The sequence below is a fragment of the Mauremys reevesii genome, linkage group 7 (genome assembly GCF_016161935.1).
Source record: "Mauremys reevesii isolate NIE-2019 linkage group 7, ASM1616193v1, whole genome shotgun sequence".
Lineage (NCBI taxonomy): Eukaryota > Metazoa > Chordata > Testudines > Geoemydidae > Mauremys > Mauremys reevesii.
Window position 1 is genome coordinate 122,033,706 of NC_052629.1, and position 21,379 is coordinate 122,055,084.

The following is a 21,379-nucleotide window of genomic DNA, read 5'->3' on the forward strand; positions in this document are numbered from 1 at the left end:
GCAGAATGTGTCTAGGACACAGACTATTTATCTTCTCTGCTCTTACCTTTGACTATGCTTCAAACAAACAAGGTTGTTCCTTATGCTTAAGAAACATGGACAAAACCTCGTGTTGTCTGATGCTCCATGTGAAACAAAGACATCCCACTGGTGACTGGGTAGGTAAAATGCTCTTACAGAATTTCCCATTTAAGAGGCTTTGGAAAGCCACGTTTTTGCCCCGTCTGCTGATGGACCATTTCCTGAGGTGAATATTCAGCTAACATCTGGGGTGCAATTTGATTCATTCCTGTATGGATTTCTTTTTAGTATTTGAGTTTCCATGGCATCACTGCAACAAATCCTATTTTACTGAAAGGCAGAAACTGTGGTGTGTTTTCTCTCCTCAAATGTTTAATCTCTCTCTCTCTCACACCCACACGAGTTTGTACACTGTAGGCCAAATCCAGCGGGTATCAATCAACACAACTCCCCTGAGCTCAACACTGTTATGCGAGTCTACACCAGCTAAAGATCTGGACTACAATCTCTGTGTATATATTATACACTACAGATACACAGAGCATATACATGGTACGATACATACCTTTAAAAAGGATACCTATGTCTATTTAGATCTATGTATTTATATATTTGTACAGTATATTCGGTATATAGCGTAACAGGCGTGATCAAGTGCAGAGACACATACGGTGTCAATGCTCACACAAAGGAGGATTTTCTAGAGAAGAGAAATATTTACAGCATTAACTAGGGTCACCCATTTAAAGCTTCTGATGCATGGCAGCCAACAGTTCGGCCAACTTGTGCATAGCACTTTTTGGAACATGTGGGCACGAGCATAGTGAGGCAAGAGTCTATGCACAATACATATATGCATGTAGGATGCCCTGTTCAAAATGGCAAATCAGCTCCACACGTAGCTTATGATCTTTTCATTAAGGGAATGTATCATGACTCCTCTTGGTCTGAACTGTAGGACATTTTGAGATGAATGATAAATATTTTCAAGGGCCCAATGGCTGGCCTAGTAGAGGCACACAGTCACACCAGTACAGGAGAAGAGGAATGTGTGTGTGTGTGATGTCAGTGCAGCTGTAAAATGAAATGTGATGGACTGAATGGGTGACAAACCCAGGAACTTACTTGAATTGGCCCAGTAAGCTAAACCTGGCCTGGCTGATAGCGAGAGCTCCCACTTAGGGTGGGGTGGCTGCTGGAGGCGTGTGTGAGGAAGGGGGGACAGAAATCAGATACCTTTGCATCTTTCCAACCTATCAAATTATAGTAGTTTTTGGAAACCAACTATGTTAAATGGCAGAAAGTCTGAGACCCACATTACGAAGAGTTTTCCGATCCTTTCTGGGGAGCCCCCTGTATAGAATTTAATATAGCCTCCATCACTGTGGGACCTGAGCATCTCCTAACACTGCAGTTAGGAAGAGAAAAACAATCATCCTCATTTAACTGATACTGGAACCGAGGCACAGAAAGATGGAGTGACTTGTGCAAGATCTCTGTGGCAGAGCCAGAAATAGAGCCCCTGAGCGTTAGTCCTGTTAACTGTGGTTTTATCGTGTTTTCTATGAAGGACAGATACACCTAGTCACGCTTCCACTGGAACCGGAGGTATATAATGGAAAACACCTCTTTACTCCTTGTGGAGTACACAGCTCCCATTAGCATTAATAGGAGCTGTGCACTCATACCACAGGAGGATGCAATATGTACGGTGTTAATTTTTGTAACATGTTATTCATACCACTCTTTAAAAAATAATCCCTGTCCATGCTCTAATCTCAAAAGCACCAGGCAAAGTTATGGTGCTTCATAAATGCTTATTAATAACTCACTATCCATAGTGGTCACAGCAATGGAAACATCACACTAAACTAACACAAAACTAAGTCGGCAGGACACACCAAACTGGAAGGACACCAAACAGCTTATACATTTTTGTAAGAAAAGTGGAGTATCTCCTTCTGAAAAGTGTCAGTTCCTACTCTCACCTTGATACCTAATCCTCTGTATTCCATGTCTCTCAGATTTTAGACTCCTTGGGGGGCAGGACAGGGTTTAACGTGTTAGCATAGTGCACACCTACTGGGCTATACAAATAATAATACAAGGGCTGAAGAACTGCAGTGCAAGATACTGATCAGGAAAAGGATGTCGGGTGATAATGAGAAGGTGCATAGAATTATCAGCTCAGTGTCTGACATGGGACACTGGAAAATGATTAGAACAGTTTAAATATTGAGATAACTAGGGTTATCTGCAAAGGAAAGGACAAGAAAGAAGTGATGTGGCTAAGGTATATGCAAATATGAAGGGGCATAACAATGAAAGTGATGGCACAAAGAAATTTGCAAAAGAAACTTTAAAACAAAAGGGAATGAACAGAAACTGCCCCTTAGGCAGTTTAAGAAAAACTTTTTTACCCAGAGGGCAGTCACTGTGTGGAACAGATCCTACCAAAGGCAGCAAGACTAGCTGCAACTGTGACCATATGGTAAGTGCACTGAAAATGATTCTTGCTCCTTTGCATTTTCCCTAACTAACGATAAGACGGGAAGAAATAAATAATGTTTTATCATTTTGTTAGTGATTTCAAGTTAAGATGTTTGTAATATATAATTTTAAATCTGTATTTCTCACGTATACTATGTTTTGGATAAAAGATTAGGTCTCTGAGGGGAGACAGAAATGAGCATTTAGGACTTGTTGCTATACAAGATTCTTTGTTTGCCTCATACTTTTTAATACAACTCTTAAAGAGAAGGAACCTTCCTGCGTGAGCTATTTCTTTGGAGTTGCAGAAAGAAATCAAGGGGACTGCTCGTCTGCCTTGAGGACTACACAAAACACTGGCACTTAAAAAGGAAAAATAAATTAGTATTCTTGTAGCTTTAGTCTCAAAGACCCGACTCCATTCCAGTCAGTCTTGAAGCAGTTCCTCGGAAATTCTGCAGCTAACCGAATCTTTTTGTATGACATCCATCCAGCTTGAGGTCTTCCATCCTTTCTCTCACCTTGTACTTCAAAGCTTAACACCCTGTTTCCTATATATTATTTTGATCTTCTTTTCACATGCGTAAACCGTCTAAGCCTGGGTTACCTCAGCATTTCCATCATTGGTGCCAACTTCACAATTACCCTAATTTGTTTGTTACGAACATGGTCCATCTTTGTAATGCCAAGCATCCATATCTTAACATTTTCATTTCCACTGTATTCAAGATCTGCTCCTGTCTCTTCCTCAGTGCCCAGCACTCAGAACTACACACAACCGCAGGCCTAATGACCATCTTGCATCTTCCCACAAGACAGCATCAAATCTACAAACCAGACACTCAGTTTTATTCCTGATGATTTTCATTCCAAAAGAAGAAATAAAGCACAGGGCAAAAATACAGGCAATCCTCGATTTTACGACATTCGACTTATGATGAACGGTACTTACAACGTTTCTGAATTGACACCAATTCAGCTTACGAAAATTGGTTTCGACTTTACGATGCTTGGTCCCGCAATGGAGTGGATTGTGGTTGCTAGTTACAATGTTTCGACTTACAACTCAATTTTCAGGAAACAATTGTGTCGTAAGTCTGAGGCTTCATTCCATTCTGAAATATTACTTTTAATGCCTGAAACTGTCTGCCCCCAAATGACTGCATCTTCACACACTTCTTCACCTTGCACACTTTCCAGAAAAAATCATCTTTTTTTGGATGATGTTAATTGAAGCAATGCTCTGATACTGTCCTTCTAAGAGTGTGATGATATTCAGAAAAAAAGGAAGAACTTCCGTTGGAGGCATTGCTTTCATTTCTGATGTCAGCAGCTGTGAAATAATGATTCTGAACTACCTTGCTTTGCTTGAGTAGCGCTGTACTTTTGACTCCAAATCAATATTCGGAGCATTGCCCCAGAGTGAAACATACAGGAAAACAACAAAAACAAAAACACATCTTCTAGATAGTTTTAATAACTTGGAGGTTACAATGACTTCCAAACTGAGTGCATCATGATGGCTTAACCTGGCGCACTAAATATGAAAAACATTTACATGTGGAATACTAGAGAAATAACCCAGATGTTGACTTAGAGTCAAAAGCCATTAGGTGTTACTGTAGTGAAATTATGACTGCTCATTAGTTAACTAAGTCAAGGATCATAATTAAAGGTAGTACTCTAAGACAAATTCCCACTGATGGCAAACTGCATCATATGGGACTCAGCGAAGAGCAATCAGACACCTTTGGGGAAGTAATCAGGCATCTGCGAAAGAGAACTCTGATGTCAAGAGCACCTCCCATGGGATGTTCCTTTAATTGTTGTGAACCTTATAGCTCATCTAATGAGACTGAAAGGTGAAAGGCATTCATAATCAAACTATATATACGTACAAACAATTGTCTAAGAGCCCAAATCAGTAGCAGAAATACAGGCAAAGACTTTATTGGAAATCAGTTGTATTTTGAAACCAACTACTTGAGAGGCAGCAACTTCTCAAGTTATGAATTAACAGTGGTATGTTTTCTTTGCAACAGCTGCACCAACTGTTTGTTGGTATATCTCATTTCAGTGGGCTACTTATGAAAGTAAGGGATTTTTCAGGGTTGGAGAGTTGAGCCTGTTGACTGTAAGCTCTTTAGTGAGAGGACCCTGTTTATTATTATACTCTTAAGTGTCATGCTCACTTATTATGCTAATCATCACAAATCATCCTAACTCAGCTCATTAAAAACTGAACAAGGAAGAACCAGGAGCATAATGTGTGATGCTCTTTGACAAACACAGAAATCTGAACTCATCAGGTGGGAAAGTCAGAAAATAGAGAAACCAATTATTATGGGGAGGTTTTTTATTTTTAAAGTGCAATTATTAATGTTAACGGAGATGGTCAAGTGGTATGAATCTAATATTGCCATTATCATTCTGTTACATGTTATCTGATGAATATTTTTATATTATTTGATAAGTTTGATAACTGGTTAAGAATATCAATCAAATAATATATTCAATACATTACCCATTTCATTTATTGTTTAGTTAAAAATTGTATCTAATATCTGACCAGCTCTCATTTTTAAGTCTACACATGCAGTCCCCAATCCTGCAAATCCTTACACACATCCATAGCGCTAAACAGGTGAGTAGTCTTATTAAATTCAATGGGATAAATCACCTGAGGGTTTGAAGGATTAGAGCCATAATCCGTCACTAATCTGGGATCGTCAACAGGTTATTTTATTTTTTATTTACTGGCTGATACCCCTTAATCAATAAATCATGTTCCAGCTGAAGTTGTTCTGAATGTCATAATTGTACATTTCAGTGACTAGATTGTTACAGAAGATTTGTATGTTTTTTTGATTAGCAGGCTCAACTGATCATCGCAGGATCAATTTAAATGTTATTCTGAGCTCATAGGTGCTGATTCAGCAAGGTACTTAAGCATGTCCCTAACTTTTAATATAGAGCAGTCCTAAGCAAATTAAATTTCAGTAGGTTCTGCCAATGAAAGGAAATGGGATGAGGGAATTCAAGAAACTCCACTTGCTAAACACTACGAGTTGCTGCCCTGTATGGGGAAACATACTGTGACATTGCACTCCATATGTTTTATGGAAATATGTTTATAAGTGGGAATATAATGTAAATGGAATATGATTTATGCAAAAGGTCTCTTGTAAGGTATCATTACAAAGCTTATACTCTACTGAGTATGCTCATCCTATTTGTATGAATGTATCATTCTTGTATCTGAAGCTAGAAATATGAAGTATTACTCTGAAGTCCTATTGTAATTATGCAAAGTGGGGTCATTAATGGTGGTTTAGAATCTTGATGGCTCCCATTAACCAGGACAATTGGTTGTAAATGGCTCTGTTTACTTGTAAGCCTTCCTGTGTTCATGTGAGTCAGGCTAGAAAGAATGGAGGCTGGGGTCTCACAGGACATGTGACCATGTCACCTAGTACAGGAATCCATCTTAAACCTGGTGCTTTTCCATTTAGAAGGAGCGGTGGGGGACCCAGAGAGACAAAGGATTCCCGCCTTGGGCCAAAGCTATAAAAGGGGGTTGAACAGAACAAAGGTGGTTGCCAGTCATGAGAAATCCCCTAGCTACCACCTGAGCTGGAACAAGGACTGTACCGGGGGAGAGGATTGTGCCCAGACTAGGAAGGAGTCTAGTCTGTGAAAGAAATTTACTGAAACCTCTGTGAGGGTGAGATTTACCTGTATTCAGTTTCTTAATGTATTAGGCTTAGATTTGGATGTTTTGTTTTATTTTGCTTGGTAACTTACTTTGTTCTGTCTGTTATTACTTGAAACCACTTAAATTATACTTTTATACTTAATCAAATCATATAGACTTTTGTTTATTAACAAACCAAGAGTAAGTGATTAATACCTGGGGAAGCAAACAGCTGTGCAGCTCTCTCTATCAGTGTTATAGAGGGCAGATAATTTATGAGCTTACCCTGTGTAAGCTTTATACAGAGTAAAATGGATTTATTTGGGGTTTGGATCCCATTGGGAGCTGGGTGTCTGCGTGCTGGAGAGAGCTGACCTGCTCAGCAGACTTTCAGTTAAAGCCTGCAGCTTTGGGGGCATGGTTCAGACCTGGGTCTGTGTTGCAGCAGACTAGCGAGTCTGGTTCAACAAGGCAGGGTTCTGGAGTCCCAAGTTGGCTGGGAAAACGGGCTCAGAGATAATTCCAGCACGTCAGGTGACAGTCCCAAGGGAGTCTCTGTGACCGAACCTGTCACACATACATCCAGGGGAACTGGATGAACAAACTGATTTTTCTATTATGTATCTTCATAGTTTATTGGTCAGCTGGTCACCATTGATCTGATTTGAATTATCTTTGATATCTAAAGAACAGGGGTTCCAATACTGATGTATGGCATATCCAGAACAGTTCAAGAGAAGATAGTTCATCAATGGACAGACACATGACATTATTAAGTGGGTGATTGTCAAAATTATTCCAAATCCTGTAAATTCTATTTCTGTGCTCCTTTTCCTATAAAATAAAATGGCTTATTAAGTACGTACTATAAATTGTTTTCTAGATTTATAACAGTTCACAAGGTTTTCATGGGGTTTGACATAAAAATCTCACATGAACGAAAGCTTAAGATGGCTACAGCCAATCCTATGATATATTACAACATAAGCCATTAAAAAGTCAATGTTTCCCAACTATTATCATACAGTTACTGCAAATATCTCTTATTCTACATATAAAGAGAAACTATGGTAATCTTGGATATTACACTGTTAGCTGTTGAGAAATGCTGGTATTTTAATGACAGCCACTGAAAGTAGAAGGATGTTAGATATGTTAAGGTTTCATACATTATATTAACCTTGTAGTCTTATATTTGTATGCTAGACTATCTCTGGCTGTGAAATGTTCTGTGCTGCAGTACTTTTGCATGAATGACACTATATAATGATGCATTGTATTTACTAGAGAAATAAACAATAGGTTTAGCTTTCACTCAAGTATTGTGACTTCAAGTCATTTTATTTATATGTCAGTAGTTCAGAATGTGCAGTGGACCAGGCATTTCATTCCCCAATTCACCTTTGTCAAGGAAGGGGCCAGGAACATTTGCATTGCAGTATCTCTGGAGCAGATATAACTCGGCCGTATAGCCTTTGCAAGGATGTGCTATACTCCATTTTATGTTGGTAACACCGGAGCAACCTATTTACTTTTAAATTTATAAAAATGCACCTGCCGCCATTGTCCCCTGGTACATGTGCAGCTGGTAAAGTTACAACATATTGACAGAGTCAGTGCAAATAAATTCTCACCAACAGTTAGCCTCCAAAGGAAAAGGCCTAGAGAAAACAATCAATGGTTCTTTTCCCACCTGTGATGGGGTGTCCACTCAACACAGCGAATGTCTGTCTCCCTCGCTGCTGGGACTGTCCCCTTTTGCTGCCCACCCCATCAAGTTCCCCCATCATTGAGGCAGGTGGGTGCCTGACTAGGATTATTTAAGCAGTGAGCTCTGCCTAATAAAATCATCACATAGAAAAAATGGAACATAAACATACAAGAAATAAATCTGAAAGTATTATTTACACCTGCACTTCTGCTGAGTGCATGCAAAGCAGCCTGACAGCCTGGAACGGCCATGTGGCTCTTAATGCTCTTTTCCAAACTGGGGTCCAGCTATCTCCGCTAGCAGCAAACACCAGCTGCTGCTTCACAGGGAGGTGCAGCAAACACTGAAGAAAGGAGTTAGGGAATAACCTCTCCACAAGGATAGTTTCTTCCCAACTGCCATTACCAAAAGGTTGGTTTATGCCCTGAACCTAAAGGTCTTATAGCCCTTCTAAAACTCTTGGCTATTTTTTAAAATCCTTTCTAGAAGATCCAGATTTATCAATATAAATGTCCAACCTTCTTTGAATCCTGCTAAGCTCTTGGCCTCCTTGTGGCAATGAGTTCCACAGGCTAAGTGAGCATTGTAGGAAAAAGTATAGTTCAGTGCCTCATACCTGTATTAAATATAATAAAGTATAACTACTATCACTGATTCTTGCTACATTTCTTCAGTGAACCTCCTGTACTTCTAGTGACAATTAATTGAAAGCCCTATGTAAAAAAAACAAAAAAAAAAAGACAAGTCTGTCATTCAACAAATACAATCTACCTTTGGAAGCCTCTGTGCCAAATGGATTTTCTAAGATGTCCATCACATCTTGGCTCCAAGCATCTTTCACAGCAGACTTGGACACCACCCTGTCATTCAGACTCTGCTGCGGTCGGAAGTTATTCCTCAGATACTCCACAGACTTGACGTGATCTTGCTGTTCTGTGGTAAATATGGAATAGAACGCCTCCAGCTGAACGTGGCCATCAGGGCAGGGAAGAAAAAAAGAACATTAATTAGAAAAACAATGTGGTGAAATCCGGGTGGCTGATAAGAATGTAAAATGGCAGGAAGCACTGATGCCAAGACTGATTTTGAGTCTGACACAGGAAAGAAAACATTTGTTCTTGGACTCCCTGGTCTTCAAGCATTTAATATGTGCACAGACAAGCCCTCCGCCCCTTCCTCCCTCCCTCTTTGCTTATATCCTGTTTCTTAATATTATACTGAGAAGTGTTGTACACTCATTTATTACATCACAAAATCATTCTTCTATATATAGTCCCTCTACCTACTTATACTGACATGTAGCTGTTAGGCTGCTGTTTTCATTGATAGATTTCAAAATATTTTACAAAGGAAGGTCAATAGCATCCTCCCCATTTTACAGATGGGGAAACTGAGGCACAAAGTGACTAGCCAAAGGTCAAACAGCAGGTAAGCCAGGTCTAGAACCAAGATCTTCTGATCCCTTGTCCAATGTTCTGTCCACTGGGCCACACTGACTTTTTCTCTCTGCTGCTTCACTACTAAGGCAGAAAACCCTAACCATGCTCCTGGTATTTATTTTGTATGGCACGTTATTTGGTACATTTATTTCTTTCATATTCTCTCCAAGAGAACAGGTTGCTGTTTCCTGTGCTGCATGCAGATCCAGGCTATTTTTACCTTAACATATTAATTCCTAAGATATAATTGTAGTTTAAAAGTGCATTCTTTTAAGAAAAGCATATTTCCTAGAGAAAAACTACTGGCAGACTGAATTGAAAAGATTCAGTTAAGTTGTTTGTTCAGTTGGTTGCTGAGGTCAATACAGCATTTATTAAAAGCTTGTTATCATTCAGATCAAGAACTTGAATTAGTAAGGAAGACTGAGCAGTACAGACCAGTATAAATAATCTAATCCTGCTCTCCTTGAAATCAATGCTCTTGATTTCAGTGGAAGCAGGATCTGGCCCAGAGACTTTAGAGGGGCCTTGAGTTTCTCTTACAGCTTAATGACAAACCACGGTTTGAAAGCGATACCAGCCTCCTTTTCATTAAGTATATTTACAATAAAAGCTACAGAGAAGGATGTGACAGTTCTGAGACACAAACTAATGACCCAGGGAAAAAAAACTATTATACTGTCAACCACATCATAGACTCCGTTGATAGCTTCTCTCTAAAAAAATCAAAGGGAAGCTTAACAGACCTGTCAAGGGTTCCCCACTGGAGTCCGGGCACCCACTAAAATCATTTAATTTCCCTCACAGATCAGCAGCATTGAAGCACCCATCCTGTGTCGCTGTCCAGGCCACTCATTCTGCCGTGCTCTGTGGTTTCTAGCTACTCAACTGAAACCTGTAAAATTTCTTCTGATCATTAGGGTAGGACAGAGTTAATTGGGCCCATTTTGTTTCAATAGGAGGTCTGGCTGGAGCTTGGTGGTGTGCTGGGCCTGATAATTCGAGACAAAATTTAGAATTCTTGCATTGGGAGCCCCCCAATGAAAATTCGAACTGAGATTATGGAAGGGATTTGTTATACATCTCTAATCCTGAGTCTGGCAGTTTTGGATGAAGGTAGGGAACTTGGAACCGAGTAGCAGGAGAATTCATCTGCCCTCAAATTAACACATCATAGATGATAACTTGGGCCTGCACAGCCTTTTGTATCAGAGGAGCTGAAATCACTTTGCAAACAGTGATCCTCACGACTGTCCAATGGAATACAGAACTATTAACCTCACTACGCAAATGGGGAAATTGACGCAAAGAGGGTTAAGTAACACACACCGAACAGTCCAACACCACAGCTCTGACTGACCCTGTGTTATCTAATTTGTGGGAATGCGGAGAACTTCCATTAGTCAACTCCACCCTGTGATGTCATCTCAGCTCTTTGTTAACGTGCCTGCCATTGTCCAGTCCATGCCTTTTAAAGAGGTGGGCATAGTATTAATGATCAAGCAGCAACAGTGATAAAGAAATTAAATGTTCCCTCATCAATGCAGGCAACTGCAAGATGCCAGAATGAAATCTGGGGTGAAGGAGGTGCTTAGGCTGGTTATATTTCACATCAAGAACTACGATTTGTTATATTGCAATATGAAAGACTCCGAGGATCCAATCCTGCTCCCATGGAATCTCTAACCAGCATTTATGAGGAAAACTAGAGGCATCACACATAGGTAGATAAAAGGGTGAAGAGACTATTACCCTACACTTTTCTTATGAGGGAGGAAGGAAGGGAGAGAAAACATGTGGTTCCTGATAATCCCTCTTGGGCCCTGATTCTTCAAAGACTTTTGCACCTGCTGAACTGTAAGCGCTGGGAACAGTCTCATTGAACTCGGTGGGACTACTTGCAATGTACAAAGTGAAGCTGGTGCATAAGGTCTATGCAGGATCAAGAATTTACGTACCAACTGCTCACTCTAAGTTAAGTCTTTACCTTTCTACTTCCATGACATTAACCTGACTTTTTAAACCCTTTAAAAGAACTTTTCAACTATTTTCTTCTGGAAAGCTACCTTGGGGAGGCATAACTGCATTTGAACTGCTGCCATTTCAAATGCAATTTTAACTTTCCTTTTTACATGCTGATATATAAAACCAAAGTTGAAATGATTTATTACAAAAATATTATGTAACACAAATTAGCTATTAATTGATCCATCACTGCTGGCAGAACAGAGGAAGTTAAATTCATGCCCTTCAAGGGAGCGAGAGCTCCAGTTCAAATGAAATAAAAAGCTCTTAAGGCACCATTGTAGGTAAGGAGGAAAGTGATCTAAAACTCAAAGTCATGTAATTACAAACTATTAAAAACCTGATGTGCACAGTTTTCTAAGTGATGGATATATAAATGGCAATTAAAAATACTGAACCCATTCTAATGACAATAAAATACTCGGAGGTGTGCATTATGAGAGATAATGTTATGCTTTGGGTCACTGAATGCACTTAGCTTTAGAATGCATTTGCGGGGTGACAGGCCTTGTGCTGTTTTGTTGTCTAATTATAAGGCGAGATGACAGTGATGGAGCATGAAGACTAAAAGAGAGAAGCCTCCACAAATGGACTGTTTTCAAAACTGTCAATTTTCCAGCACGATACCTTGGAAGGATTTTATTAGAACTTCAGCAGAGCTTAAATAATATCACTTTTCCCATGTGGGATTACAGACTGTTTCCTATAGTTTGTGATACAGTTAAACTAAGGGAATGGATTACACTGTGCTGCTTCTATAAAAGGAACACATCATAATGACAGTATTGGCCAGGTTGGAAACTACATCTCTAAGTCTATATCCGTCTTATGCTGCAGGGGGAAATAATACTATTATTCCACATTGCCTGGTAAATCAACATGGAAGCTTGTCTACACACACAAGTTATACTATTATATATATGCCACTATACATACACCAGTGCAACCCTCTAGTGGGGGTGGGGTATATAGGTATCAAGTACACTTGTATATTTGCTTTCCACAAGCTACTCTTAGGGTACGTCTACTCTACCCGCTGGATCGGTGGGTATCGATCGATCTATTGGGGATCGATTTATCGCGTGTAGTGCAGACGCGATAATCGATCCCCGATCACTCTCCCGTCAACTGCTGAACTCCAGCTCAGCGAGAGGCAGAAGCAAAGTCGATGGGGGAGTGGCGGCCGTCAATCACATGCCGCAAGGACACGAAGTAAGTGATTCTAAGTCGATCTAAGATACGTCAACTTCGCTATGCTACACTATTCTCGTAGCTGAAGTTGCATATCTTAGACTGATCCCCCCACCCCAGTGTAGACCAGGCCTTAGTGATTAATGACTAAGATTTATGAGTGACGTACCTGAATATTTGGATGCTAATAACTAAAGTGTATCATTAAATTTATTAACCTTAATTTGGGATATTGCAGATTATGTACTATATTTATTTTATGACTTTTAAACCAAACTTTGTACTTTTGGATAATTTAAGCATTATACCCAGATGTATAGACACTCATTCCTTAAACTGTGTATTAGATAATTTTAACATTTGCTTATGGAATGTGTATACAGACACATTTACATTCACTTCTAGTTAGATACTTCACTAACTTTTACCGAAATAGCTTATTTTACAACAGCTCTGTTTTCAATTGAAGCAAAACAAGAACATTAAAGAAAAATCTGACTTTAACAGGAAGTCTTTCTAAAAACAATGGTTTTAAAATGTCAAAATGTTTTTAATAGTTAAACACTTGACTGCATATATTCATTTCTTATTGTGGGATTCCTCGCAACACAAGTTCCAGTCATTGCCTCAATCTACAATAAGAGATGCTATGTGCTAGCTTTAAAGATTTGGATAAGCACATAATGGCAGCTTCACTATGCTGTAACAACAGTTAAAGATGGCAAATTAATGGTAACATTTCTTTCCTAGTGTAATTACTTCAAAGTACTAAATACGTGTCCATATAAAGTTACTTATTTTACTTTCAAAACAAACCTTCAATTTAAAAGAAGAAGAAAGGATTCTGTGTAAATATTTAGACGATAGCTTAACTTTAACTTAAAATAACCAGTACTAGCTAAATCATTAGAAGGAAATTGGGTTTCATGTTGTATTATCTCCTTAAGTCTGATTGCTCATGTTCAGAAACAATATATATTAAAAAAAAACCTCAAATATTTCCTTATTTTGTCAACAGATTTTTTTGTTTGTTTTTGTCCTGTAAATTAAAACATCAGTTTTTGAGTAGCAGAGGGCAAATCAAGATAGAACCATTACTGATGGCAGAAGCTTACCTGGTGATAAGAAATAGAAACAGGCCTGCGAAAAACTATCCATTCCACAATCTCGCTACATGGTGGAGTTGTCAGAGAACCTGTATAGCGATAATAACTTCCCAGTGATGTCGGCAGAAGGTCTCTCAGCACAAAGGGATCCAGAAAGGTCTCTTTCTCTGTAGGAAGGAACAACAAATAAAATTATACATCTTTTACATTACTTTAAAACAGATACCATGTTGATGGATGGCTTTAAAATATGCATCGGTTACAATGTATTTGATCATAGTTATAAAATATAAAACCATGTCAGAAAGCTTCTTTAAGAGTTATTTGTGAAAAGGACACCTGAAACGTTCATCGATCTTGGGCCAAACATTAGTGTTTAATGTAGCGGGTATAACACAGGTGTGAAATGCATTTATTTTTCCAATAGGTTTCTCTTTTTTTAACCTTAGGAAATAATATAATATGGCTTTCAGCATGGCAGGACAGTAGAACCCCATTAAATTGCTCTTCAGCTTAGTAGTCCATAAAAGTGCAGACCCAGAAAGCTCTATCGGGGGGTGGAGCCAGCACATGTGACATCATGCTCTCTACTGGCCAGTCAGAGAGCACCACATAAAGTATTGGTCCCACATCAAACAGGAGCTGCAACCCTGAAATAAGGCTAGTTACATTACACAGTGTGGCTGAGAATGAGGAACCAGAGCCAGATTGCCCACCCAGTGTTTCCGTGGAACTGCTGGGGCTCTGGGAATGAAGAGGAAGCAATGGGTAAGTCTGCAGAATCATTATCATAGAGAGCGCCTTTGGAAATGCTGCCCCACTCGTAAAATAGTCTCTCTTAACGTGGCTTGACTCAGTGCAAGGTAAGTAGCAGAGCTACTGGGCAGCCCTGTTGTTAGGAACATTGCATATGGCAATTCTTCTTCCTCTGTCTTTTCTTCCAGGCAGGAAAGGCTGGAGACATCTCCTCCATGCAAATATAGCGTCACTGACTTCCAGTGCACTGAGATGAGTTACAGGAGTTCATTCAGGTGTGGTTCTCTCTCTTACTGTCCATGGAAAAGGAAAGGAATGAGGCCAGCCTTTCTGAAAGCCTTCCCTGTCCTGATCAAACCAGGCATCTCCGTAGTCAATCGGTCAGCTTCCATTCGCGCCCATCAGAACTCTGACCAGACAGCCCATCCTACCACCACTTTCCTTCGGAGGAGGATGTATGAACAGTCCTGGTAGTGCATCAAAGGTGGGGCCAGTATGAGACACTGTTTCCCGGCAGGCCAAAATTACAGAACACGGCGCTGGACACATTGTCCCTGTCACAGACACTTGCTAAACTGCAAGCTTCTTTGATTTCAATTGGTCTCCCAACATTTAGAGCAAGAATTAACGAGGAAGTTTCTACTGTAATCACATTTTTCTATGTATCATTTAAAATATATATATATATATTCTTTTAAATTGTACTCTGCACAGATGAGAGATTGGAACTGATCATCTAATACGTCTTTTCTATCCAACTTCTGTGAACCTAAAAAGGCAGCCAGGCAGGTAACCAGGCAGCTGGGTTTTGCAGGTCTATTGTATAGTCACATAAAACAGATTTCATCATGTGTAATTCACAGTCAAAACTGACCTGAAGTCAGTGACACGCAGTGCTGAAAACCCGCATGGTTCATCAACATTCAAAAGAACAATATAGGAGAGGTGCATTTTTATTCTTTGTGGAATTCAGTTGTTTCAGGACCTCTTGTTCTCACACTTCACAGACACAGCTTGGAGTAAAACTGACATAACTTCATCTTGAAATCCAAACAAATATATTGTACAAATTCTGATTAATTAATAGCTGCAGTTTTGTAACATTTAAATTTGGGAGAATGCACCATAAAAGAAGGAAACAGCTGCAGGCTAGACAGCCTCTCCACCGTTCCTTTGTGGTTATCCCCTGCAGTCTGCATGACTAAAGGGCTGAACCTCCCCCTATGTCTACGGAAAAGGTACCAGTAAGGTGCTTAATAAGTGCTTTATGCCTTGGGCTATCCCAACAATGGAACTTCTCCTTTACAGAGACAGCACCTGCATTCCTTCCTTCCTTCCTTCCTTCCTTCCTTCTTTCCTCCCTCCCTCTGTACGGCTCTATCTTCTCTGGACTTTAAACAAAAGTCCATATTAAGACTGATCCACAATTGTCCTTATCTAGTCTCATCAGAGCTAATGAGCTACCCCACTTCTCCCTACTGGTGGGGTTTCTCATGGTTTAATTGGCTGCAAGGTGATTGGTAGATCTGCTGAAATATGTCCTAAATTAGAACACAGAAAGGCAGGATTAAAAAGCTGTAGAATTCAGTTTCACTAAACCACACAGTTTTCTAGTGGCCTTGATCACATCAAAGGAAGGTATATCTATATCCCAGAGCACCATTCCTGTAATCATGATATTTTTCTGTATTGCTGATGAAAGATGTAAATATGTGATGCACTGTAGGCATTTTAGATTCTGCTACATAGCAACAGGCGTGCAATGTCTCTGAAGCCTTCAATACTCAAAAATATGAATAATTCTATTCATGTCAAAGCATATATGCTAAAAGAGCACGGTTGTCTTTTCCTCACTGGATATTTTTTGTATATAATGCAAACAGATACGACCAAAAAAAAAAAAAAAAAGAAAGAAAGAAAGAAGCAGGCCACATTTCTGGCCCTTAAACCAAAACATTATTCCTTTATGGAAGAAAAAAAAAAAAGGTTGTTTTTAAAAATAGAAATGGTCGAACATACCACTGACCAAAGTTCAAAAGGGTCCCTAATATGCATTTATAATCAGTGCTGTGCTTCCCCCCACCCCCACAGCCAAATATATATGCGCACAACCTCGAATTCCATTTGCTCAATTTTACACATGAAAATTTGGTCAGGAAAAACTGTAGGTTCAATTTTAGGTTCTGATTTTCAAATGCAGCCTGCATACATCTTTAAAGCAACTAAAAAGAAATAGTTTTTAAAAAGGCACACGACTACGTGCCTGGCTAGTGCCTGCAATTGCCTGTATAAATGTGGTATTTTCACGTACAAATGGACAGTTATGACCCCAACAGGCCATTTGGACATGCACATAGCAAAGGCCTGGAAATTAGATGTGGTGTGTAGACATTTTTTAAAAACTGTATGGCTTACAAATCTTCCATTATAATCAACAATCTGAATTTCTGACTCCTTTAATCTTTTGTTAGAATGTATGAAAATTTGTAAAATGCTGGACAAATGTAAACATAAACCAACATACACGTATGGCATATTCCTTTATTAAAGGACTACTGAAGAATGAAGCTCATATTCCACTTCCAAGGATTTTTGTGCCATATGCTGACAATATTATATTTTAATAATTAATTGTTCATCAAAGGAAAAGAAAAAGAACAGGGATGCTAAATTCAAAGTTATTCAAATTGCAAAAATGAATAATGTATGACTTTTATATTAAATACACACTGTATTAAGTAGTCTACATTTCATCCAAATCTGTCTTTCATTTTTAAACATTTTGAACTACAACATGAATAATCAACCAAGGGAAGCTTATTTAGACAAAGAAATACCTTATTTGAATGCAAACTGAAAGTATCCTACTATGATTAAATTTTGGTTATCAATTAGGCAGGTTTTTTTTTTTTTAAGTGTCTGGAAAGTCACAGTCAACTGTGAAAGAAAATTTCTTGGGGAAAAAATGTAGCTTTGCTAACTCACAGTTAAAGTGAGGCATGATATATACTGACGAATATTATTATTTTTAGCTACAAGCAATGTTGTAACTTTTCATTAATAATTCCAAAGATTAAAACATATACATTGGATTAAAATATGATAATTAAAATATTAGAAGATAATCAGATGATTAATTCCATTTGCTGTGTTTTAATAACTTCATATTTCATAAAAGTCCATTAATTTTGTATCCAGATGCACAGTCTTGGGTTTAAGAACCATGCAATTATAAACATTTCTCAGTTTGAATGCTTTAATTATGTTACAAGAATAGTATATTTATTCGTACCTTCTAGCACAAAGATGCTTAATTTATACAATAATTATCATTGCAATATCCACATAGTGATGCAAACAAGCATTTAGAGTGGCCATCCTTGAAAACTGGCCAGTTTTGCTTTGGATAAATAGATACTATTTTCAGTATTCTTTGTACTTTCCTATAATTTCTGTAGGAACATTGCTAATATTGAGTAGTTGTCTAATTACTAAAGAGGAGCATTTTCAAAAGCACCTAAGTGACTCAGAAGCCTAAGTCCCGTTTTCCTTTAAGGACTTAGGAGCCAAAATTTCATTGAAAGTGGAAGTCTAAGTCCCACTAAGAAGTCATTTTGAAATTGGGACGTAGGCTTCTAAATCAGATAACTGCTTGTGAAAATTTTATCCTAGATTCCCATTGCTACGTCACTAAGCGTGACTAGTGTGCAGTGTGTTGTCATTTTTTATCCAGTGTCCTTCTACCTATCACTGAAATGCAGTACTGAGGAGGGGAAGGCAGTACTCTGGAGGGGAAGGCAGCATCTCTTAAAACAGCCTAGGTTTACACTGCACAACAGTTTGGAACAAGACTATTTACGAACAAAACTTGAAGGTAATTTAAGGTAGGCAAAAGCATCCATTGCAGACGCTGAACAACTCAACTTGTACTTTTTTTTTAATGGAGATGACTCAGCTGGAAAAATTATCTAGCTCCTCCTACCGCCTTATATGGGTCACACCCAGCTTTCCACTCTCAGTGGCAGGAGGTGGGGAATGAATTCAGTTGGGGTGGGGTCTCTCTGCAGATGAGGGTGAAAACAATTAAATTCGGAGTGAGAACAGGCGTCTTTCTGCAGATGTCCTGAGAAGTGAGGTGCTTATGAAGGTCTGAGACCCAGGAGGCTGGGCGGAGCCAAAGGATTTATGGTCTGTTGCATCTGAAGACGTTTCAAGAAATATTACAAGAGATATTTTATTGATCCAAGGTAAACAAGCAGTCTAGGGATAGACAGCAGCCTTTGGCATCACTCCACACCTGCCACAAGTGAAAATGCCATAACCCCCTGCTTTCTTTCCCAGTCTAAAGGGCAAGGAGTCTGAAAACGAAGAGTCACCGTTTGGTGTCAGAATGTGAAACTCTTTGGGAGTAAGTCTGGTCACTTTGTAGGAGAACTGAGGATGAGGGAGGGGGTATCTGCGGAGCACTGGTAGAATGCCACGGAGATGGCCACCCTTGCTAAACCAGCCATCTCTGGGAAAGCGCACGCAGACCCGCTACAGAGGAGGACTCAAGCAGCCCGCAAATGGTGACAATGTGTTTTTAATAAGCCATCCACACATCAGTAGCAGGCTGCACTTCAGTTATACTGGATGCTTTCTTGAGTTTCTAGTAACGGCTGCACCATCAACATCCTCATTAAATCACCCACAGCAAATCTCAATTCCTCCAAAACAGAGAAGTCCACAAAGCCCCTCCCACGCACACTCCTTTCTTGCCCTCACGTGTCCCAAAGGCATGTGTTAAATACGTCTTTTAGTTAGGCCAGTCCAATACACTTTCAGCAAGTGCCACGATCGTATGTGTTAGGTGAATGATACCTTCACTGATTACTCATGGTGGCACAGGCATATTAGTGACAGTGCAGGCTCCTCCCCGTCCCCTGGAAGATGAGCCCGAAGCTGTCCTTAAGCCTGCCAGATCCCATGGAGGATCACATCCAAGCCTCGACAATGAGCATCATCTCCCTGTAGAAGTCTCCTGATGACAGTGGTACTCCACAGCAGGTGAAATCCCAACCTCTGGCCCCACTGGGTTTTGCTCACTGCTGTTGCCCATTCTGGGGTGCTCCGAGGAGATTGCACAGATGTGCCAAGAAATAAGAGAAATGCACACAACCTGTCCAGTAGGAGGGACAGCACTCCCCTGGACAAACCCTGGCTGTGACTCGGAACTAATGACCTCCTTGGGAGTCCGTCTGTCCTGAGGACCCAGGGATTCACCACAACCACATACCGGCTGCTCCAGCAGCACCTCCAAGACTCCCCAAACTCAGCTTTGTACCTTATGAAACACACCCACATATATCCCCAAAACAGCCTCCTTGCCATGATGAAAGAACAGCAAAAGGATTCATGAAGTCTACTGGGGACCATGGCGTACACACCTATTTTATGTGGGAAGCTCTGAGATACTATGGTGATGGGCACTATACTATAAGACAGACAGGCAGATGCCGCCGCATGCACTAGTGAAGACTTCTGTGTACCCCCCAAAATGCTTCATGGATTGCCTCATTCAATACTACATAGACCTATGTGTTAGCCCACCAAACGGCGGTTCCAGGCATCCTTCAAGTCTTCTCTACTCCTCTCGATACCAACACACGAATATGTATGTGAATAGAAAATTTGGTATTCTGAAAAGGAACCTGAAACACACCAATTATGGCTCAAATGTTAGAGTCCTGCACTAGACCTAAAGGAAAATTTCTGTTGAGGAAGATGGGCTAAACCTGTTTCCACATAAACATGGCAAAGCACTGAAACGTGCAACCTGATATAAGCCTAATGAAATGCCACCATAAACCTAATGCAATCAGTTTTATTAGCAATATACAAATAGTGGCTCTTTGCGTAAAGCACTGAAGTGTGTGTTAAAAAAAAGTCCACTCTGATGTTTCCAAAGGAAAAACAAGTATCACAGATTCATCATCAACAATTAAAAAAATGGAAGTGACATAAACATTACTGAGATTGCTACAGCATAAAAGGACAATGTGCTATTTTAACTCTCTTCTATTCACAGGCAAGCGGACTAACATGGCCTGCTGGATACACAAACTTGACCTCCTGATGCAGTGGTATTAAAAAGGAAAGCAGCATTAATGTCCATCTCTTGGTCTTTTTTTTCCAGCACAACACTGAAATAGTTTTATTAATGAGGAAGCTGAAATGAGTCCAGATAAGCAGATTGCGTCTCCTAGTTCCAGGTCTCTGCATGAGCACTTCTAAAAGCTTCTTGTAACACCCTACTAATCCAGAAGGCAAGGAAAATATCATTCGTTTTTTATGACATTCATTATATTACTGCAGGTAGGCGAGCAGATTCTTTGCTCGGCCTGTTAAATTTTCCTGACCGTTTTGGAAGGCTGCATTAGGCCACCCTTTTAAATCCAGGCAAACTGAAGACAAAAAGAGTTGCAAGGGATGCTACAGACTTATTCACATTATCTATCTGTCTAGGCACCACGGGGGTGTCAGAACTGGTACTAGCAAATTCATTCATTTTCAAGTGCAGGGTAGTTTCCCCAAGAGATGATAAATCAGCCATTAAATGGATACTAACAACCGATCTTTACCAAAGACTACAGGTTAGTATGAGCAGCAGCCAAAGATCTTTTCTCATCTACTGTCATTGGAATGTATTGCCCCCAAAAGACTGGCTTGCTAAAAATAAATATTGGAAAAACGCTCAGTGAAGATAACATTGAATTTAAAGCCAATCACCGAAAAATAAATGGACCCATGAGACACACAGGTAAACACCACCCAGACTATCTGCAATCTAAACCCTTTTCAAATCTACCAGAAACTTGGATCAGAGATCACAGGACAACCGCTGTATGCCAAGTACGTTTGTATCTCCCACCCAGTGTTCTGGGAGTCATCAGAGTTTTCCTGCAGG

General features: G+C 39.7%; 1 protein-coding gene across 3 annotated transcripts in view; it reads right to left on the reverse strand.

Moving 5' to 3' along the window:
- Window positions 1–21,379, reverse strand: part of PTPRG (protein tyrosine phosphatase receptor type G) — a 575,819-nt gene that overhangs the window by 120,289 nt on the left and 434,151 nt on the right. For all 3 annotated transcript variants that reach the window (XM_039546377.1, XM_039546378.1, XM_039546376.1), the window contains exons 7-8: window positions 13,687–13,844; window positions 8,688–8,880 (exon numbers count right to left, since the gene is read on the reverse strand). In XM_039546377.1, the coding sequence (XP_039402311.1) occupies window positions 8,688–8,880; window positions 13,687–13,844 (351 nt within the window). The remainder of the gene's footprint in view (window positions 1–8,687; window positions 8,881–13,686; window positions 13,845–21,379) is intronic.